Below are 21798 nucleotides of genomic sequence, written 5' to 3' on the forward strand. Positions count from 1 at the left end.
GTGTGGAAGATATAGAGAATGTGCCTCTAAATTCTGATAGGCTTATTGAGCTCGTGTGGGTGCCGGCTCACTCTGGCAATCCTGGAAATGAGGCCGCCGATAACATAGTCCGATGACTTATTTGCCGGGCAAATGGCGATCCCAGCCGGGATTTCTCGAGGGAGCGGGCACACACGTTCTCTGAACTGACTCAACAAGCACGCCCTGCCCGTCGACTCTATCCCCCTCCCCACCCCCGCCTATCCCACTCCCAACAAATCCTCTGCAGGCGACTCCAGACCTGAACTCTTCGTACCCCTCAGCTTCTATCCTACTTCAGCCATGTTTCCCCACAGTGCACTCTCTGCAGAGAATCGCACGCCACCCTGGGCCACATCCTCTTTCTCTGCCCTGCCGATCCTCTCCCGCAGGGACAGCCCGCCATCGGTACATGGGAGGAATGGGAGGCCCTCCTTGTGTCGCAAGACCCGGACACGCAACTTCGCTGTGTGAACAGGGGTGCCAGTGCCATGGCCCTACGTGGCCTGGACACATGCGCATAATGTGAGGGCTGTGCGGTGGCCCTGAGACCTTGCAAGGTCCAAACTCACTTGCCTAATAAAGTTTTCCATCCATCAGCAATGATTGACTACAAGAAGAACATGATTGCGTTTGCAACCGATGGTGCTAATGTTATGATGGGGGCTAGTAACTCACTGGCTTCCCTCCTGAAGGGTGACATTCTTGGACTGTTTATAATGAAGTGCGTGTGCCATTCCTTTCACCTGTGTGCATCCTATGTTTGTCAGACGCTCCTCAGGGTCATCTAAAACTTGGCCAGAGACGTTTATAGCTATTTCCTGTCGTATAAGAAAATGGTGGCTTATCAGCATGTTCAAGAGGAGCCCCTAGCTGTGCAGCCTCACAAGCTTTTACACCCCTCTCAGACACGTTGGCTCTCCCTCCACGTGGTTGTGGAGCCGCTTCTCGAGCAATACCCTGCTGTTGCGTTTTTTGAGAGCCGCAACAGCGAGGACCGACGTCGAACTGCTGAGCATATTTTGAACAAGCGGAAAGACTCCTCGACAAAGCTGTATCTCCAATTTCTCCACTATGCACTTCCGCTCTTCACCACACTAAACAAAGAAACGCAAGCTGAAGAGACAAGACTGCACAAGCTTCATGGCTCCATATCAGTAGTATTGAAGTCCCTTTTCGAAGCGTACATAGCAGAACTGTTTGCAGAATGTACCGTCGGAGCGTGTACCCTACAGAGACCCAATGAACTTCATACCTATTGAGGAGATATGCCTCGGCGGAAAAGTGATGTCGGCACTGTCGGAACCTCACAGCATAGACAGAACCATTACAGAAAACCATTAGCTCTTTGGAATTTTATATTGATGCGGAAACCCAGATTTTGACGAGATTCCCATTGGACAACATCCAGATGAAGCGACTGGAGGCAATCGACCCGTAAGTTGTCATCGAAAAGCGGATTTCTTCGATAGCCCAACTTGCCACCTCGTTCCCTCATCTGGTGCTAGAAAGGGATATGAACAAAACTGATGCAGAATGGAGACTGCTGCGCAATACAGAATTGGACCTGCCGGCAGATGTGAGCGCTGAACACTCTTGGAAACGAGTGAGGGACGCCAGGCAAGGGGACGGGAGCCCAATGTGCCCTCTTTTGAGCGACTTTGTATACAAAACTCTGTTTGCCGCACTCCAGTGCAACAGTGGAGAGGGTTTTCTCTCAGATCAACCTGATGAAAACAAAGAATAGGAATAGCTTGGTGACACAAACCCTGGCAGGTACCCTTCACGTCAAGCGGGTTCTAGGAGTAGCCAAGAGTTATGACTTCGCAGTGAAGGAACGCTTAATTGGTCTCATGAAAAAAGATATGTATATGCATGAGTCAAACGCAGTCACAAATGCCACCCCAATGACGTGTCCTATGTTTAGCGTTTGTTGGTTCACGCCTACATTTGTGCAGAAAGTGGATTTGCCTCGCTCTTTGACTGCAGTCGGTGAGCGCAAGTGTTCACTGCGAGATTTTCTTTCATTTCAGGGCTTAGCCCAGGATTTGTTAGCTTTTTATAACTCGAATGTTCTTCTTACTCGTGATGAGTTATTGTATTCAAAGTTGCTACCAAAGTGTGGTAAAAGTGTCTCAGTGAAAGAGAATAGTTTGCAATTCAACTACGCACATTTTTTCTATGTCTGAATAATATTTTTCGCATCTAGGGAAATCTAGAGATTTTTGAGTGAGAAAGAAGGGGAGAAGTTGCTTTCGAGGTTGGCAGCACTGATGTAGGGGACGAGGGGCATGTCAAGCCACAATTTCTGGCTTTTTTTCCCTCGACCCTCACTATGTGTACATGGGAAATAAATAAATTGAAATTGAAATACAGAGACGACCCAGAAAGACACACATGAAAAAGCGCCTCTCCTTTGTGTAGTGCTTTTCTTTATTTTCTTTTTGTCGCGCTATAGAATACGAATGAGTGCTGCAGGAATCGCACCGCTTGCGTCTGCCAGACAATCTGCGTGGAATTAATACCATGAAAAAATAAATACATGTCCTTGATTTTTTGCGCAGCTGTAGTTCTGTCACCGTGTCAGTGCATGCACGCCCCTGGCTATGGCTAAAAAGGCGGAGCCCAGCAGCGCTGTTCGAGAACAAAAAAAAATCAGTTAGTACAAAAGCACGCACCTCCTGCTATTAAATACCTGGCGGGCACGTGCGCAGATTCACGCAAGTTGCCACAGCACAGATACGTTTGCTATTTCCTGGCAGCAGGCAGCGAATTCCTCGCCCAAAAACCTCCACAAGCGACCGCAGTCAACTACGCAGTAGAGTTGGTGGAACAATGCTGACCCTACTTCTGCCGGTGGTGTTGCTGTTGGTCCTGTATGTGTGAGTATTAAGGCGAGACTTTTGTTCCTCATCATTATCGACAGAAGGCTGTCAGCAGAAGCTTGTCAGCAGAGGTGTCACGCTTTTGACGGGTGTCCACCGAGATATGCGAGGACAGTAATTGCGTTATTTGCTTTCCTCAAATACAATTTTAATTTTCTTCATTAGGGCCCCTCTTTCGTTTTTCACTCCCACTTCCTCCCTTCCTGTACGGTGCGGTTCAGGTGTCCACCGAGATAACAGAATTACTGCGCCATTTCCTTTCCTCAAAAAGCGTTGCGTTCAAAGGGCAAGGCATCGCGCCGAACGGGTGGTGGCGTTCCCTGCACTCCCTGGCAGCGCTACAACACGCTGTAGCAGTAATTAGCCATTAATGCGTAATCTGTCATTACTCGGTAATTAGTCCTTAATTATGTGTGACGTCATCCAGTGGCGCCACAGAGGCAGTCAAAATGGTGCGGAAAACGCTTTCGCCTCTACGCACTTTAGACAGTCAAAGTGCCCCCTGAATATTTTCCTCTTGGGCTTTGTAACGGCATTGGCGGGGAGTACGTAAGAAACGGGAGAGAGGGAATGTTTTCTTGTATTTGGGTGTGAAAGGGAGTTTTGGAAAATGCGCGTGCCACGTTACCGCTGTCTCAGAGATGAAGGATTAATAGAGAAGCTTAGCACAGCGCGATCTGCATCCGCTCAAGCGATGCGCTTCCGCGAGGAGCTACATCGCATGCGTATCGCCCTAAGGGCTCCAGGTGGCACTAGGGGCCGTTAGGTGCCACCAGATACCGGCAAGGTGCCAGTGAGCATGAATTAAAATATCATATGAAGAACGCCTGATGAAATAGAACAATAACAAGCCGGCAGCTAAGGTATTTAAATAATTGAGCAGAAATAGGGCTGACTCACACTGCGTAAGATCGCGGGATCGTTTTTGAGGTGGATACGTCCGTGCGACTCTGCGCGCGGGCGCATGAGGGCGCTGGTCGGAAGAGGTGTTGCACGATCGGACTGCTGCTTGCGACCGAGCAGGTGATTCTAGCTCTCTAATTGGCGTGCCTGCCACTGACGCCCTTTCGCCCCCCCCCCCCCCCCCCCTCTTGTTCAACGGCACAGGCATGTGTCGTAGCAAAAGATATAGATAACTTGCGGCAGAAATGGCAGAATTGATTTTGGCTCATTCGAAACATTTGAGACATTGGCTAATTCCAGACTAGAAATGGAGGCAGATAAAACCTAAACCAAGTCCACTTCAGCACGTGTTCAAGCGCAGTCGCTCTAAACGCCGAACCTCAAGGCAGCGTCCTTCTGCCGCAGTTGTCGCTCGGCGCCGCAGGAGAGAGCGATAAAACACACGAGGGCGTGCGAACTGGCACCTCAAGACGGGTGTTAGGTTGTTTATTTTTCGTTCGCTGTAGTGATTTGCTCGCGCGCGAGATATGCTTTGTTTTCCTCGCGCGTACAACAGCGATTGCGCGAACACGCAAATTTTTCATGTGCGTAAATACGTCTAGGTACAAGCAAATAGACAAAATTATATTCTAAAAAAGAGATGATGTATATAGCAGCAGATACATGCAGAGTATTGAATATGGTATTAAATATATCTGAATGAATGTACGTAAACGTCCCCTTTCTTTTCTACAGTCTGTACAGGGAAGCTTCTCAGCTTGACATAAACAAGCACAAAATCTTCCACACTTCATATAAAACAGAAATCAGAAGTCTACTGAGCATAATTAACCGGTGCCATTTCGCTGCTGCTGAGAGGAAACCTCCTCAGCATCGCGGACCCCACCATTTACCGGCGCAAAACGATTCTCGTCAATCATGATGCCACGAAACGAACGAACGTAACAACTAATCGTCTGGCAAAAAACAGCAATAAGTGGCGGAAACACCTGAAGCAGGATCTCAAGTATGCGAGCTACCACCCTCAACTCATAGTAGGAGCGCACGCTTCAGCCCACCTCTGTAAACGGGTAGCTAAGCTGCCGCTCCAGCCGATTAGCGTTGGAAAAAACTGCTAACTATTAGGTTACTTCTTAATGCGAAATTTGAGCGCAGCTCGTCAGCTGTTTCAGCTTTTCGATAGATTCTGGGAAAAAAGTCGAGCAAGACATGTATGTACAATTGCAGACACCGTTATATTTCACAACTCCATGTCTAACAAATTTGTTAGACATGGAGTTAGCGAAATTGGCGGATGTTCCTATTCTCGAGACTTTTCCCGATTTAGGAATGAAAATGATTTTAGCGTGCTTACATTCTTCGGGGATGCTGCTTTCTGTCCAGTATCTATTGAAGAGCACGTTGTCTTAAACAGGCTTTGGAGCAGGCATTGGGTTTGGAGCAGGCCTCTCGACTCAGGACATCATGTGGCAGAGAAAGCAAGACATTCAGATCCAAATCGCATAAGAGCCAGGCGTACCATCCTGGGACTTGATGTGAGTAAGACCTTTGACAATGTGTCCCATACATCCATCCTCTCTCACCTGTCACTGATGAACGTAGGCAAACGCACATACGCATACACCGCCACCTTTCTGAACCAGCGCACAGCTACGCTGCATTTCGGGAACAAAAGTAGCGACAAAATTACACTCGGTGGCTGAGGAACCCCGCAAGGCGGTGAAAGTACCTTTTCTCTTCAATCTTACTGTGAGGGGCTTCCCGCGTCTGTTAGATGCCATCCCACATACACATCATTCTATATACGCTAACGACGTAACCATATGGACCAACGCCGGTTCCGATGGAGAGATTACAGAGTTATTACAACGAGCTGTCGACACGGTACACTCTATCATGCAGGAGAATGGCCTTGCGTGTTCACCGGCTGAATCAGAACTCTTAGTTATCAGGAACAAACAAGCCTCACAGGCAGTACCCGACCCTCGGGAACATATCGAGATGCACATTGACAACCATCCAATACCCCCGGTAGCCACGATCAGAGAGAGTTCCTGGCTTGTTTAATCAGAATAATACTCACAACATGGAAGCGATCCGCCGTCTACGCGTCACGGCGCACCAGATAGGCGGGCTGGTGAGGAGCATTGCCACCCGTCGCAGGGGCATGAGAGAAGCCGATCTATAGAATATCGTGTAATCATGCTTGATAAGTCGAATCACGTACGCCTGCCCGCACTATCATCTGCGGGGGACGGGGGACCTCTCGGGAACGGACACCCCCGCCGAGGCGCCTTGCTCGTACGCGGAGATTGCAAACTTTTATCGCGAGCAAAGATGCATTTGTGGCAGCCTTCACCCCGACCAGAACAGGGCGCAAGCGACGACACTAAGATGCCTACAAACAAAGACAAATCTTAGTCCCTTCCGATTATGTTTAATCACAAACGGTGAATATGACCCTGTGTGCCCGCACTGAGGTGACGGGGCACACGCCACCCAAGGCCGTATTTTATGGGAATGCGCTAGCAAACCCCTTCTCTCGACAGTCCTGCCAGCTCCCTCAGCGGAGGAATGGGACAGGCTCTTGGCCAGTTCAAGAAAAACAACCCAACTGGCCCTCATCACGAGAGCTAAAGAGATCGCGCCCGACTGGAGGTTACCCTGGACTCGCCCCAGCCCCCACTAATTCCTTCCATTTTGTGGCAATAAAGTTGTAAGCACCACCACCACCACCAGTTATGCGCCTTCCCTCTACTTTTCAAGCTCCCGCTCCATTGGCTTCGCAGCTTAAAGCGCGGCTAAAGTGTCCACTGCTGGTTACGAGCTGCGCTCTAGAACAGCACGCTGCCCCGGCAATGGAGCTGGTGAAGAGGGATTACGGCGATGGCGACGGCGCGAAACGCAGAAACGGGCGCCAAAGAGCTACGCACAAAAAAATGCCGCCACCGCCTGGAAGACGCTGAAGTAACGAGCGTTAGCTAATTAGCTGTTCCGTAGCGCCATCTATCGTCCATATGGTATATTGCCACATGATTGGACTACTTTTCTATACCTTACGGCGAGCGGGCGCTTACTGCCTCGAGGTCGGATATTTTTGACCAGTTTGGGCCGAAAAAGTTTTTCGACTGTTTGGAGGGCTATATTTCCTTACCTCAAGTGGTAGGTGCCCGGTCGCCATGAGGTGGGAAATTGTGAGCTACCGAGTGCTCACGACATGGCCGCCATGTTAGGCCTAACCATAAGTAAATATTAACCTAATTGAACAAGAGCGATGTCTAGCATGTCCTACTCATCAAGCCTGTTACGAATATCCATTACTTAGATCATGACATTATCGGTTAGTTTATTACAAGCAATTAAATATAAACATAACCATATCTAAATATTAACTTCATAGTTAATTTTGGTGTAAACCTGTTCTACTAATATAGAAGATTCCAAATATCTAATTCGTTTATGCCTCATTAATTTCTGAGTTAAAAGCGATTAATCATAGTCGTGCAACTAGTTTATTATGTCGTCACAAAATCATTGACGTCACCAATCACCAATTCAATATACTAATGACGTCACCAATCAATCCCCAATTGGGATGCTATGGGGGCTGCCATCTTGAATTCCTCGGACAGAAAACTTCACGCCGAAGGGAGATGATAGCAGACTCCAAGAAATCGAGAAACGTGATGAATATGAGCTAACGCTCTTAAAATTATTTACTCATATAACTGCACCGAGCAATGTCGCACTCCTTTAATGAAACGTTTAGTACTGCGATCGATTTGTTTGCGGGGCACGCGACGCAGGTGGAGTGCGGAGCCGAGAACATCCTGAAGAGTGTTGTTTCCCAACCCTCGTGTTTTTGCGCGCAGTGTACCGCGCACCTGTATCAATTGTTTTCATTTTCTGCCTTCGATTCAGCCGCAGTGAGATCATGGCATCGTAAATTAAAAAATTATACTCACCCAAACAACTGCCCCGACCCATGTTGTACTGCTTTATCGGAACTTTTTGTACTGCGATCGCATTGATTGCGGTGCACACGGTAGAGAAATCGCATGGCATGCGCGAGCGAGCTCGCGGCACAGCAGTGAACATCCTCGAAGTGTTGTCTTCGACCGGCGTCTTTTGCATAATATTATTCAAAATTTAACTCCTCCTCGAGGAAGTGGTACGACATAAGACTAGACGTGAGGCCTAGGCTTTATATGAACGCATGGCGGTGTGGTGCTGGCATCATACATTCTTCTGTCAAAGGCACGTTTGCTCGCGCCATCGGCTGTGCGGAGGCTCCTAATCATCTCATTTTTAATATTTTCCGGTGCAGGAAAGCTTAGCCATTATTTCGGAGTTACTATATACCTCGAACACCTCGCAGGCTAACTTTAAAAGGACCCGACTGATGGTAGTCCCTTACTGTTTGTAAACAGGTGAATACAATGCCCTAGTTGCACAATGTAACACGGTTCTGACCAGAAGAATTTTCATGTAGAGTTAATTGTTTTGGTTCAGTAACAACAACCAAAAAATGCGCACAGATACAGCGCTGCATGAGTTAAAAGAATGTTGTGTGTAAGTGATTGTCATCTTGGGTCGCCTATGAAACACTGGCTTGCAAGAAGACATTGTCTATCCCTGTGTAATTGCCATGCATAACGCGCAGCAGCATGGACCTCCGCAGTTAATTAATCGGTCAAAAGAGCGTGAAAAAAAAATGAGGAGCTGAAAAACCAACACTCGGATTTACTCAGTCCTGTTCGAAGCAAAGCGTTGTTCGTTTGGGAAGTTGCTTTACGAGATAATTGAGAGCACAAGCAAATGTATGCAACCATGTTTGACCGAGGCCCTCGCTCGCATTCTCAAGTGTTATACACACAGGTATCCAGTATTCAGCGATTGTTCGGTTACTGTGCCTAGGCACAGTACCACCGATTTCAGTATAAACCCTGCCACAACAAATTTAACACGGTCAGTAATGCGCGCAACATAAATGTAAAGCCGCACCGCGAACAGCATGAACAACGGAGGCTTCAGCAGCGAGAACTGCCCCTTTGGTAACGAGTTCGCGAGCGAAGAAGTCCAACTGCAACAAAACAAATACATCCAGCAATGCGCGAAAAATGAAAGCTATACCTACACCGCGAGCAGCATGAACAGCGTCGCTGAAATAGCGAGAACCGACTCTTTAGAATCGAGTTCGCGAGCGAAGAAGTCCAACTGCAACAAAACAAATACGTCCAGCGAATTGCGCAATATGAATGGTAGATTTGCATCGCGAGCAGCGTAAACGGCGGAGCTGAAACAACATGAAGCTCAAGTTTTGAGCCGAGCTTCCGAACGAGTCCGACTACAACCAAACCAATGCTACATGTAATGCGCGCGAGAACAAAGCTGCACCTGCAGAGCCTAGCTCTGCCAGCAGCGTGAGCGGCGGGGCTAAGACAACGAGACGCACGGGGCTTTCGTAGCCCGCGAGTGAGCGAATCCATCCAGAGCCATGCCAAACGGCATTAGTTGCGAAGAAAGACAGCAGTCGCTCGCGTTAACACCAGACCCTCAGAAAAAAAAGGCGACTGACAACTAATTCTTCTCACATCGTAAAGACAGGGATCCCGCTCATTATTTATGTATGCCCGGCCGATTCTACGCAGTCAAACATTTCGGCGAGTCGGATTGCTTTTTCCGGACGCAGTGACGAAAAACTTTCCCTACTACCGCCTCGGTTGTTGCACCCGTATGTGCAACGGAAGATCGGCGTCGCCGCAGCGCGTGGACAGCGTCAAAGCTGGAGAAACGCTTCCCGCGAAAACTGCGTCGCACGAAAAAAAAACGAAGCGCGATTTCTACCCCCCACAATGGCTCCGGCGTCTGCTGCGAAGCCAAAAAGCGCCCGCTAACACGTGACAACAGCGCCTTGGCCAATGGGAGGCTCTATTATCCGGCAACGTTCTAGAAGAGGAGAGCCTCAAAGTTCAAAGCTTTTCGTAGCTTAATTGAGAGGCTTTAATCACGAGATCTTTAATCATGAGAGATTAAAGATTCGCCCGCTTTCCGTCATCAGGCGCCACCCAGATGGCATCCTCCCCCACAGACGCAGAGCAGGCGCGAAGGCTAGCCGACGGGGGAGAGTAGGAAAGGAGGACACGAGAGGGTTTTGGACGGTCGGATCGCCCGAATTCGGCAGGCATTGTACAAAGAGGAGGCGCTTTCCGTGTGTCATACCACGCAGGAGGAGGATATAGAAGAGGAAAGGCTTGGGAAGTTAACCGAAAGAATAATCGGTTTGCTACCCTACACGGGGGTAAGGGGGTGAGGGGATTAAAAAAAGAAAGAGAAAGGAGAGTAACAGAAAATTGAAGTCACTATAAAACGTCACTGTTCGTTAAAGTCACAGCCTATCGTGCAGGCCAGAAGTTCTCAAGAAGCGGAGCAGTGCCTTGCAGGCCTTCTCCGCCGACCACCGCCGCGGCCAGTGGCCGAGAATCTTCATTTCCGTGAAAGGGCGTGGATCTATGCGCTCCAGTGCATGGCTGAGAGACTGCCTTTCGGTGGTGTAGGCAGGGCAGTCACAAAGAATGTGGGTTATGGTCTCGTCATGCCCGCAGATGGAACATGCAGGACTATCAGCCATACCGATTAAGAATGAGTAGTGGTTGGTGAACGCTACGCCAAGCCAGAGGCGACATAGCAAAGTTTCTTCTCGTCTTGGTAGGCCTGATGGTAGCCGGAGCTTCAGATCTGGCTCCAAGGATTGTAAACGGGAATTGCAAAATTGGCCGAAATTCCACGCGGCAAGCGTGATGTCCCGCGCAAGTGCGCGAAGCCTGCTCGCTGCATCCGATCTCAATACCATAAAAAAAATTTGTAGTGGCTTAGCTCTGGTTAAGCCTGGATAAACAAGCGAAAAGCGGCAGTTATGCTTGGTTTGACGTCATGGCTGTCGCAGTTGGCGCACAATGCACTGGGAGCACCACGATAACGGTGTAGGCAGGTGAGTTATACTGCCCTCCTTCCGCATGCGTAGTAACTGTGGTAAACACGCGGCTGCAAGTGGCGTCATACGAGGAAGCCGAGGGCACGCCGATGCTCACTCGGTAAACACGCGCAGAGCGCGCGAACGACGGCGAAGGTCGACCGGCGGAGCCGCGCTCGGCGGATGCTCCGCCGACCACCTGCACCTCTCCAGTGACGTCGCGCGGCGAACTCGCGCATGCGCAGCTGTGGCTAAAATTGATCACGGCGCCCGCCAGACCCGCGGTTTACTAGCCTATGGAAGCTTTTCGCGTCAGAACTACTGCCGCTGTCCGTGTTGCAGAGCAGGACAACATCCTCCCGCCGGTGCGCATGTGCGCCTGTTCTGCCTCTAGTTTGCTGCTGTTCTCGGACGATGTTCGCATGAGTTTGGCCAGCACCGGAGCTGAAAGCATTCCATGCTGAAAATTTTGCGGGCGAACGTAGGGTCCAAATTATGAAAATTGTTGGGTGTCAGCGTTTGCCGGCGTCCCTGTCGGTGCATGCCTGTTATTCCATGGGTGATAAATTTTGGGTCGCTATGTGGGGGACTGTGTCGTCCTAACGCCTGTTCTATGCCCCGTTCCAAATCAGTGAAATTGACCATAAGAAGCACGGTCAAGCCATGCACGACAGCCAAGGCGCGAGAGGCTTACTTGTACCTGGGTCCCTGTTGTTCAGCAGAGCGAAACGCCGAGGGCAGGAAGTGCCGCCGCCGGAGTATGCTACAACGGGACAGCCACCTGTGAAGAACAACCGGATGAAGCTTGGTTTCGTGTCCCATTCTGCACATATCTCCTGCTTCTTTATCCAGCATTCATGCTTCAGTAAAGGAAAATTACTGGTTTATTAATTAAGGCATTATTTGGATCACACTTAATACCCACGGCGTATACGTGTTAATTATATTATCGGTTTAATTATTTTGGATGATATTTAATACCGACTGCGTGTTGGTGCGTGTTGGTTATGCACGTAGCGACAATACTACTTAGACGGGTTTGCCAGACTCAGGGGATATGCGAATGCGAAAACTGAGGCCAACCTGCGAATGCGTTTAACGTGCAAGCGAAATATCGTTTTTACACACACGTTCAGACCACGTTACATTAAAAAAAAAAAGCAAATACGCGTTTACAAACTCGATCAACTGCGGTTGTTTTGAATAATCGGCACACTTTTATATGATTACACTCCGAACAGAATGGTAGTTCGTCCGGAGAAGATATTGTCTTTTCTGTAGTTTTTTAGTTTAGTAATACGTTATGATGATGTGACTAGTGCCTGCTCATGCTATAAACCTAGTAAACTTTGTCATTTTCTCGTATCGGCTAGAAATGACCTAACTTCCTAATCAACACAGGTCTCATGTCTCTAGCGTTAGCTGCATCTGAATGGCGGATCTTTACAGTTATTTGTGCACAGGAGTAGAAAGCCAAAATTGCCGGCTCATTAGAATTTGCCTGCTAGTTACTGCACACCACCATACTACGTTTAGCTCAGTAGTGCTTTCCGTGATATCGACTACAAGAGGTGCAAAAGTTGTATGTGATTTGTTAAATAGAGGAATGAGCTAGAGGAATGGCTGTTTCCAAGACGGATGTCGTGTCCTTTACCTTCTTTTATTTGTTTACCGAAGCTTGTTCATGGTTTCGAGGAAAGGTTATTCGCGCAAAGATCACCTTTCATATGCTGTTTTCAGTAACTGTAAATGCATCCTTTTGCTTCTCTTTATTGTAAAAAGTGCTACATTTCGCAAAGCCATGGGCTCATAATTCTGATAATGCCTTATTTCAGCTGGCGCCGAAGACAGCTGTCGCTTTTCAAAAGAATAGGGATTCCCGGCCCGGAGCCGAGTCTCATCTGGGGAAACCTCCTGGAAATTAAAGCAAAGGCAAGTTCTCCACACAACACTAGATGATGCTTTGCATTTGTACGCTTTTCTGTCAGAACTAAAGACAGCCTTCAAGGCCACTGACTTTCCTTATGACATTAAAACCGCTATTTTTTTTTCTTCAAGAGCTCATGTGCGGCTTCAGACGAAAAGTGCCAGATGAAACATGGCATGATGATATCAGTTTTCGCAACATACGAGTAACCATGTGCAACACTTATGGAGAAAAGTTTTAATATTAGCAATTTTACAGTACTGATTACTGATATATTCTTGTGATAACTAGCACAATCTTACTTACAAAGTGTTACCACTAGGGTTGTGCGAATATTCGAAATTTTCGAATATAATTCGAATAGTAAATTTTAAGTATTCGTATTCGATTCGAAATCTAAGTATTCGTGTTGTTTCGAATATTCGATCCGACGCGAATATTCGTACCCAGCCGAATATTCTATTGCGAGCACCGGCTTTCATTTCGGTGCGCAAGTCCTATCAAAAGAGACATAACAATATAGCGGCGCTCAGAGCAATGCGTAACGTTGGGCCATGCAGTAGCTGACTATGCTGGTGAGCTTCTTTGTGGCTATGCCTGCGAAGCTGGTATAGACAGAGCTCTGCACGAAATACCTCGTAATACGTGCCAGTTCAGTGCCAAGTGAGAGGGCATTTTTGTGGCTGGAGAAATCGCTTCAGCTAGAAGGGAACTAGCTACTTCTGCCTGACCGTGTGGAGCAGCCGGTTTTCCTTCACGACAACCTTATATGTTTATCCCAGCAACGAGCTTTTGTACTTATGGCAAGCTAGCCTTAATCAATGCTGTGTACTAGCCATCTTCTGTGATATTTCCACTCTTCTATGAATAATGTTCGAGACTTTAATACTTTTTGTGCAGCCACACACATCTTTTGTGTTCATTTCATCACTGATAGTTGAACTGAGATGTTCTTGGGTGCTCAAATAATGTTTTGTAGTGGTTAAATGCATCTGTCCTTGATTATTCGATATTCGATTCGATATTCGGAACCAAGTATTCGTATTCGATTCGTATTCGAAAAATTTGATATTCCCACACCCCTAGTTTCCACCGATCGCACCGAACAGTTAAGACTGCCTTAGAAAACCAACGAGGGACGCGCTTTTGACCATAGCAAGAATGTGACGAAAAAAAATGCATGAGGCAGTAAAAACAGGACGTGATCACTTTCTAACCTAACTGAATGTTCTCGCGGAATATTAGCAAATAAACTTCAGAACAATATGCTGCAGTTCGTGTTGCTAACAACAAACTTCATAATATCGCTGTTTGCATTTAGGAACAACTACCTATTATAAAACAAAAACCAAACCCTGGCAAACATGCAGCCAATTTTTGCGCCATGTCTGTTTGGAATACCATTCTGAGTTGCCAAAAAAATCTAGCTCACTGCGTGTGTTTATAAGCAATCTGAGCTATATTCTTCATTCGCTTTATTAAAATAGGTACTGTATTGTCCATGTGACTATGGACGTTTTGTGCGCATAAATCATTGAATTTTACCTATACTTCTTTATTTAATGTGACAGAAGCCAACAGCCACAGAAACCAAGGGGCACAGGGGATTTTTTTTAAGTTATTTATTTTGTGGTGTTGATCAATATAGAATATTACTGAATATGTTATCGTTTAAAGATAACTGATTAGAAAAGCAGAAGAAAAAACAACCACCTGCCGCCGGTGTGATCCGAACCCACGACCTCCGAATTACGCGTCCGGTGCTCTACCTCTGAGCTACGGCGACGGCTGTCAATTCTTCTGCTTTCGGGGGTATTTATGTTTACAAGCAACCTAACCTTGAGAGTGTTCATCAGCGCCACCCACGTTCATAATGTTTTTTTATGCTGTTTCTTCATTCGTACTTCGGAAGTAGACAGTACTAACAAGACATCCTCTGATCATTCATTGACTCTGGGACCTCGTTGTGTATATTGCACGATAGAATAAACGATTTCAAGTAAATAAAGAATTTCTTGTTTTCAAATTGCTCTAAAGGGTACTGACGGTTTCGTGCAGGGCACATCATACCAATGGGGCAGAACCCACTTTTAGGTCTGCGATATTTTTTATTTCGCCATGTCAGCTTACCCCTTGCACTCTATCGCAATGTTTCTATCCTGCCGGTTCAGTAGGTCACGGGTGATGTGTGCTGTCCGCGCAAGTTCTGCAGACTCCTTTTCTGCCTCTTAATTTCAGTTACAGTATTATAAAATCGAATTTATTGAGTCTACTTCCGCTCTTCTATATTTTAACGTTGCGCGTTCCTTTTTTTCTTGCCGCGTTGTCTTTCATTTCTTCTCTGATCTGTAAATTATTTGTGCGATTCAGGTTGCTCCGAGCAACCTCTGACGACCAATCATTAATTTAATCGCAACCTGGCAGGTAATGAGGACGCTATCTTTTATTGATACCATCGAGTTTTTCCCCTACATACACACGCACGCACGCACGCATACACACACTCACCCACGGGCACACACGCACGTACACGCACACACACACACACACACACACACGCAACACCTGCACGCACATGCACGCACGTACACGCGCGCACACACAATCTCACTCACACACACACACACACACACACACACACACACACACACGCGCGCACACACGAGCGCGCGCGCACACACACGCACGCACACACGCACACACGCGCGCGCGCTCACACACACACACACACGAACACACATACACGCACGCACACACACGCGCGCGCGCGCTCACACACACACACAGACGCACGTTTTCGCTCAAAAAGGCAGGGAAGGCTTAAGGCTTCCTACGCCTTAATAAAGTAAGTACTATCAGGAACAACACTTTTACAGGATGCTGATTGGGAGAAAAAAAAGTTTTTCAGCTCCCTATCGCAAGCCACTCGCTTGAAATGCCTTCAAGTATAAGGGCACGTGACTGCCCGCACGATAGTTTTGAGATCTGGCGGCTAGGTCGCTTATTGCTAAGCGCCCGCATACCTCAAACTTTTACTTCCGACTGTGCGTTCTCCATCCCCGACCAAGCAATGCATGTTTTTCCGGTCACTATTGCGGATCTCTGCCAAATTTCGCTATGGGTTGTTTATTTCTCATCGTTGAAACCTGAGCAGCGTAAAACAGGCGCTCACGTCTGAGTGACAGTTGGTATCCTCCCTACCTTGTCCCGAGCGTCGTGTTATTTTGAGTTGAAAGCAACTACCTCCCAACGAGCCTTTTACGTAGATTGTATATACATTTATCCGGGTCACTTCTGTTCTTGCTGAATATTACTATGCATTCATACTTTTATTTACTGAAGACTTTTCCTCTATCAAGCATTGCATCGAGAAGATTCTATATTTTCTCATCCTGTAGCAATCGCATCTTCTGGAAGACCTGGAGTCCCACATTTTCAATTTCAGCTGCCCCACTATACAGTTCTGACTCACTCGTTCTATATCTTTTTTACTCGCAACAGCGAGAGGTTTTGTTACTTTTCAGTGAAAATTTAGCACAGCGTTCCCCTTGCCAGCTTAGTGATATTGTAGCTACTAACTTTAGAATTTTGCTCTTTTCTTACCTGCCCTTTCCACTTTGCAGTTGTTACACTATCCACTTGTTACTGAACATACGTGGTTTAGTTTATGCTAATCCTGAGTTACTACCGCCCGTCACTGTATTGATAACCGGTATTACGTTGATATAAGCGAGCAGAACCAACACATTTGAAAGCAAATAGTTTCAGGAAGGCCGGGAAAAGCTAGAACGAAAGAAAAAAATTGTAGGTGACGTTTCATATACGCAGGCCTTCATAATGTCATTTTCATCATCATCATCATCATCAGCAGCAGCAGCAGCAGATTGACTACGCCCGTTGCAGCACAAAGGCCTCTGCCATATCTCTCCAAATAACCTTGTCCTGTGCCAGCTGCAGTTACCCTGTACAGCAAACTTCTTAACGTAATGCGCTTATGGCTAATGTACATGACTAAAATTTTGCTTTCTTATTCATTTTGTCGATTGTGATCGAAATAACATGGTCCGCTTGGCACGTTTAATACGTGTGCTTAGCTGCTGCAGCTTAAACTCGACTAGCCAATGGATATGAATGTAATGGCTGCTGTGTAGTTTGCATGCCATGCTGTAAATAACTAAAAGCAAAATGCATGCCGGAAGCGAACAGTCAGCGAAACCAAGGAGCATAGGGGATGTTTTTTTAGCATTTGGTGGTGTTCATCAATGGGAGAATAATGACTGATTATTTGAAAGGTAATTAATTGGAAAGCAAAATAAATGTGTCTCTTAACTAGGGCCCGAAAATTTAGGCGCTAAATAACCCCGAAATAGGCAGGCATCTGGGCTCTAAAAAATATTGAAATGGGCGTTATAAAGCAAAAATAGGCGCTTTGAATAATACTCTTCATTCATAAGTGCAAGATTTGTAAGTCAAGCATGGAGCGTACGCAGTCCTCAACTGAAAGAATAAAGCGCATTCTCAGGTCTACGAACTTGAAGCGCCTTCGGTTTTCGCTAAGCATAGCTTTGTACTTTAAAATGCTTCTTTTACATCGCATGAACTTAGTGGCGCGAACCTAAAACATGAGAGTTGATAAAGGCTTAGGCCTTCAGGTGATGTGGCCGTATCGTCTCCGCGTAGAAAGCCTCTGATTTGGGAAATTGTTTCTAGGCATCTATTTTTTCTACCAATTGTTGCTTCTTCGTAGAAGCAGTAGCGCCCTTTCCTTCCAGTCGCCGAAGTGCTGCTGATACTTCTGCCACTACCTTCAACGATTCATCTATTGAGAGTCCAGCCTTTTCCAACTTTGTCATTCTTTCCGTCAAAGCTGAGAAGTTTGCACTAATGCATGTCAGGTCTCTTTCGAAACTCGCCTCTTGCTACACTTCGAGATAAACACTTCGTTACACTGCGTTCAAGGTACAATTCGAAAAACACGTTCGGCGAGACCCGCACCTTTTGTGTCCGCATCGGCGCGCCTCTCTCACCATACATAGACAGATGGCTCAAAATTAAATAACGGCACCGAGGACCGAAGTGCCGGATTTAGGCATTTATAGGCAAAAAGGGCGGTTAAATAGGTAGTATTTCCTAAAAAATGACAAAAAAGCAGGCAAGTGCAAAAATCCCCCGTTTAGGCATTTATATCCATGTTTAGGCAAATGCCTAAATTTCCGGGCCCTAGTCATAATGGCTCCCTCTTTTCACTTCCCTTTTCTGCTCAATAGCAGTCTTGATACGATAGACAGCATAGGAGGGCTCCCACACCGCTTCCGCCCTTACCGATCGACATTTCTACGTGGCACTCGCAGTAATACAGGACGTACTACATCCGCCGCTATAGACGACGGTGGGGGTGGTGAATACTCTGCAGGTTCGGTTAGACTACTCACAAATGCTCCCTAACGCAGATAATTGGACTCTCAGTTGGTAGAGCACCCGGCGCGAAATGCGGGCGTCGTGGAATCGGATCCCAATGGCGGCATGTAGTTGTTTTTTTATTTTATTTTAAAATCTTTAATATCTACGTCCTATTATTCTCCCATTGATGAACACCATGGATTAATAAAAAAACATCCCCAATGCTTCTTGGTTTCGGTGACCGTTGGCTTCTATCATGTATGTCATGCAGAGCCCCTCTTTTCACTTCTTTTGTCTGCCTTAAAGATAACAATGAAAAATAAGAAAGCAAGGCTCAAGTAACATTCGCTTCTGTTGAACAGACAACTTTTTATAGTCTAGCTGAGTTTTGCGGCACCCGCTGCAGTAAAATTTGTCCTTGATGTCAACGTCGCGGTCTGTGTTAAGCACGTTGAATAAGTCCAGTTAGTGCTAAAGCTTAATAACATATAACTGCATTAAGCAAAAAAAGGCAACGTTCTAAACATACTTTTATAGAATTAGTTACACGCCTGTTTTCTTCCATCTCGTGCTGCCTTTCGCCAAGGTTTCATCTATATACGCCCGTATTTCAGCGTTATTCAACATATCTAAATAGCCTGCGATAGCTGCTTTCCTTCTATTCAGTTTCGCGCCGTATTCAACTAGGAGCGTTTTATTTTCGGTACAGCTGCTAAAATGTGCCGGTGTTTGGTCTCTTTTCACATGCAGGGTTCAGCAACTGCATTTTCTGACTGGACGGACAAGTACGGTGACATAGTAGGGTGAGTATCTGTAACACGGCGCCGAAAGCACAAGCTATTGCTGATGCTACGCATCAGAGATTTCGCTTTTTGTGCATGCGCCGCGGCCACTCTATAAACTTAGTCTTGAAGTGTTAAAAACGTCTTGTCGCTGCACTGGAATGCATTTAGTAGTCTGTAGACCAGGAGGTCATGCAGCGTTGTTCTTTTCACTAGGACACAATCCGCGTCTAACCGCTGTCCGCTGCCGCCGTGTAGGCTTCACAAGACTCACGCATACCAGCAATGTGCATTAAATGCGAGTGCACGTTGAAGTTGCAGGCATTTCAGGTTGAAGTTGCAGGCATTTAAAGGATTCACCGCCTCGTACGAGCTAGGAATAGCAATGAATAAAAAATAGGACAGTAATTTTGAACTTTCGGGGCTATCGAGATAAGGCCGGCATTTTCAAATGCTGCTCAAAGTTGAAATGTTTCGGATACTCGATAAGTAACGACTTCTCATGGAAATTAGAGATAATATTTGGACCATGACTGAAGAAAACCGTGATCGAATGGGGATACAATACCTGATAGAATACTTGATATACAATAAAGCTAGCATAAATGGCCAGGTTTTCAAATAGCATAACGATAATGATGACATGTTTGAAGTGGAAAAACAGAAGTGAAATAAAACGAGAACTCAAGCGACATATCGAAACGAGTCACGCGCCGGCGACAGCGCTAACCTTCTTGAACATAAACGTACGTAGCCTTTTCAATATAGTCGACCAGTTGGAAGCTGCAATTCTTGCATCGAATCTACGTGTTGTTACTATCACTGAGACATGATTGCATTCAGGCATTTTATATCATGAAATCGCTCCATTGGGATACGTGATAATTATCAAGGATAGAGCGACTAGACGGGGGGGGGGGGGGGGGGGGTGACTCTGCTCTCAAAAGGACGATTATCTTATTCCAAATAAGCCTGGTTTTCTAGATGTGCAGTTATGGTGCAGAATACAGTTGAAACAGAGTTGTGTCAAAGTGAGTTTAGTTTACAGGACGCCAAACACTGAGACTGAAATTCTGTATACTAATTGACTTGATGCATAAGCACGTTTGCGGTATTAGCTGGCGGCTGAAATGCCCTGATATCAATTCGAAATCTTTAATTCAAGGCATTTATGTAATTCTATCCTTGATTCTGTTTACATTTGAAGTTGTGAGAACTGCAGAGGAGCCTACACGTCTTAAAAAAACATCGTTCTACACTAGACCTAGTGTTTGTTAGTGATAATTTCACAAAAATGACTCTAGAAGACAGAAATAATTTATGATGATGAGATGGTGTTTTGCACATTGTGTTCGAAAATTGGTTGGTGTAAGTGTGCCAATAAAATATGTGCGCGCATTCAACAGAGCCAATGACGCGGCTGCAATGACTCGCCTTGCACATGAATATAATGATTCTGTAATTTGCACATTGAAGTAATCACAATTGTCTATGCGGTTTGTGTGACTTGAGGAGTTTAACGTCTCAAAGCAGCTCAGGCTATGAAAGACACTGTAGTGGAGGGCTTCGGAAATTTCGACTACCTATGGTTCTTTAACGTGCACTTACGTCGCACAGGACACGGGTCTCTAGCATTTTGCCTCCATCGAATTGTGAGCGCCGCGGCCGGGATCGAACCCGCGTCCCAGGGGTCAGCAGTCGAGCACCATAACCACCGAGCCACTGCGGCGGCTCTATTTATGCATTATGTGGCTGGTTGAAAGCGCTTGCCACGCACCGCATTTTAACTTTTGTTCCCTTGGGAAGGAAATCAATAAGGAAGTATACTCAGTCGGTTGTCTGAGAAATAATCCACAACGCACATGTACTCAAGAGATTAAGGAAAATAAACAGACAGCACTCAATTCTATAAATCAGTGTTAGCATTATCGCCCTACTAAAAAGAGTAAAGAAGAAAGTACTTGAGGCAAAAAAAAAATGTTTTCAACAACTACGCTGCACAACTTCATCATGGAATCACCGCATGAATTCTGGATAAATATTAGTTGCAAATCCACCGCTTCTGCCTGTTCGGGGATAGGCGCAACGAAACGGGCTGACTCATTTAACAGTTACTTTCAGTGTTCTGTCTTTACTGCAGACATTGGTGTTCTGGGGTCATTAGCATGTTGTAGTAATGAGTCAACGAAATCATTAAGTGCTCCCACATAAGTGTACCTGGAATCTTTTCCTTATCTTTAAAGATACTTAAAAAAGTTGCGGTTCTGATAGTATTCCAAATAGTTTCCTCAGGCGCTATGCAAAGCAAACTAGTGAGAATACCTATCTTAAGTATTAAAAAAATTCAGAATATCTGCCTTCCAGCTCAATAAAAAGTCGTGAAAGTTGTCTCCATTTACAAATCAAGTGACGTAACGACGCGGAGCTAATGTCTCTTACATTCGCTTGTTACAAAATTCTCGAGCATATCGCACTCAAATTTTGGAAGAGCATGCTGAGGTAAATAATATTCATTCTAATCAGCACAATTTTTGGAGAGGTTTGTCATCGAAAACACAACTTGTAGAACTTTGTAGTGACCTTCCTTGCACAAGGAATTATTAACGACAGTCAGAAATATGTATAATTTTTTTCGATTACTTTAAGGTAATCGATTAATCTATGGCAATCGTTAGTCTAACATTATATCGCTCTGCCACGCCTCTAATACCGTAAAAGTTGGTGACTGGTATTAGAATGCATCTTGGGACCGCGCAAAAATACAATGGACGGGGAAGATACTACGCTCTATCTAGCTGGTTTCTTCCTCGTCCATTGTCTTTTTGTGCGGTCTCGAGGTGGTTTCTAATTTGAATGCCGTCTTGGCTATTTCTGGAGTACCGTTTCCTGTTTTCAATTCAGCGCATAATG

The 21798-nt window shown here is 46.1% G+C and overlaps 1 protein-coding gene across 3 annotated transcripts in view; it reads left to right on the forward strand.

Moving 5' to 3' along the window:
• Window positions 1-2721: 2721 nt before the first annotated feature.
• The window catches only part of LOC149344221 (cytochrome P450 3A8-like), an 81408-nt gene continuing 62331 nt past the window's right edge, over window positions 2722-21798 (forward strand). For all 3 annotated transcript variants that reach the window (XM_089546219.1, XM_089546220.1, XM_089546223.1), the window contains exons 1-3: window positions 2722-2900; window positions 12615-12711; window positions 18857-18909. In XM_089546219.1, coding sequence (XP_089402345.1) covers window positions 2854-2900; window positions 12615-12711; window positions 18857-18909 — 197 coding nt within the window. In that variant the 5' untranslated portion in view covers window positions 2722-2853. The remainder of the gene's footprint in view (window positions 2901-12614; window positions 12712-18856; window positions 18910-21798) is intronic.

The sequence above is a fragment of the Amblyomma mixtum genome, chromosome 5, assembly GCF_055824585.1.
Source record: "Amblyomma mixtum isolate Tamu chromosome 5, ASM5582458v1, whole genome shotgun sequence".
In the NCBI taxonomy this organism is placed as follows: domain Eukaryota; kingdom Metazoa; phylum Arthropoda; class Arachnida; order Ixodida; family Ixodidae; genus Amblyomma; species Amblyomma mixtum.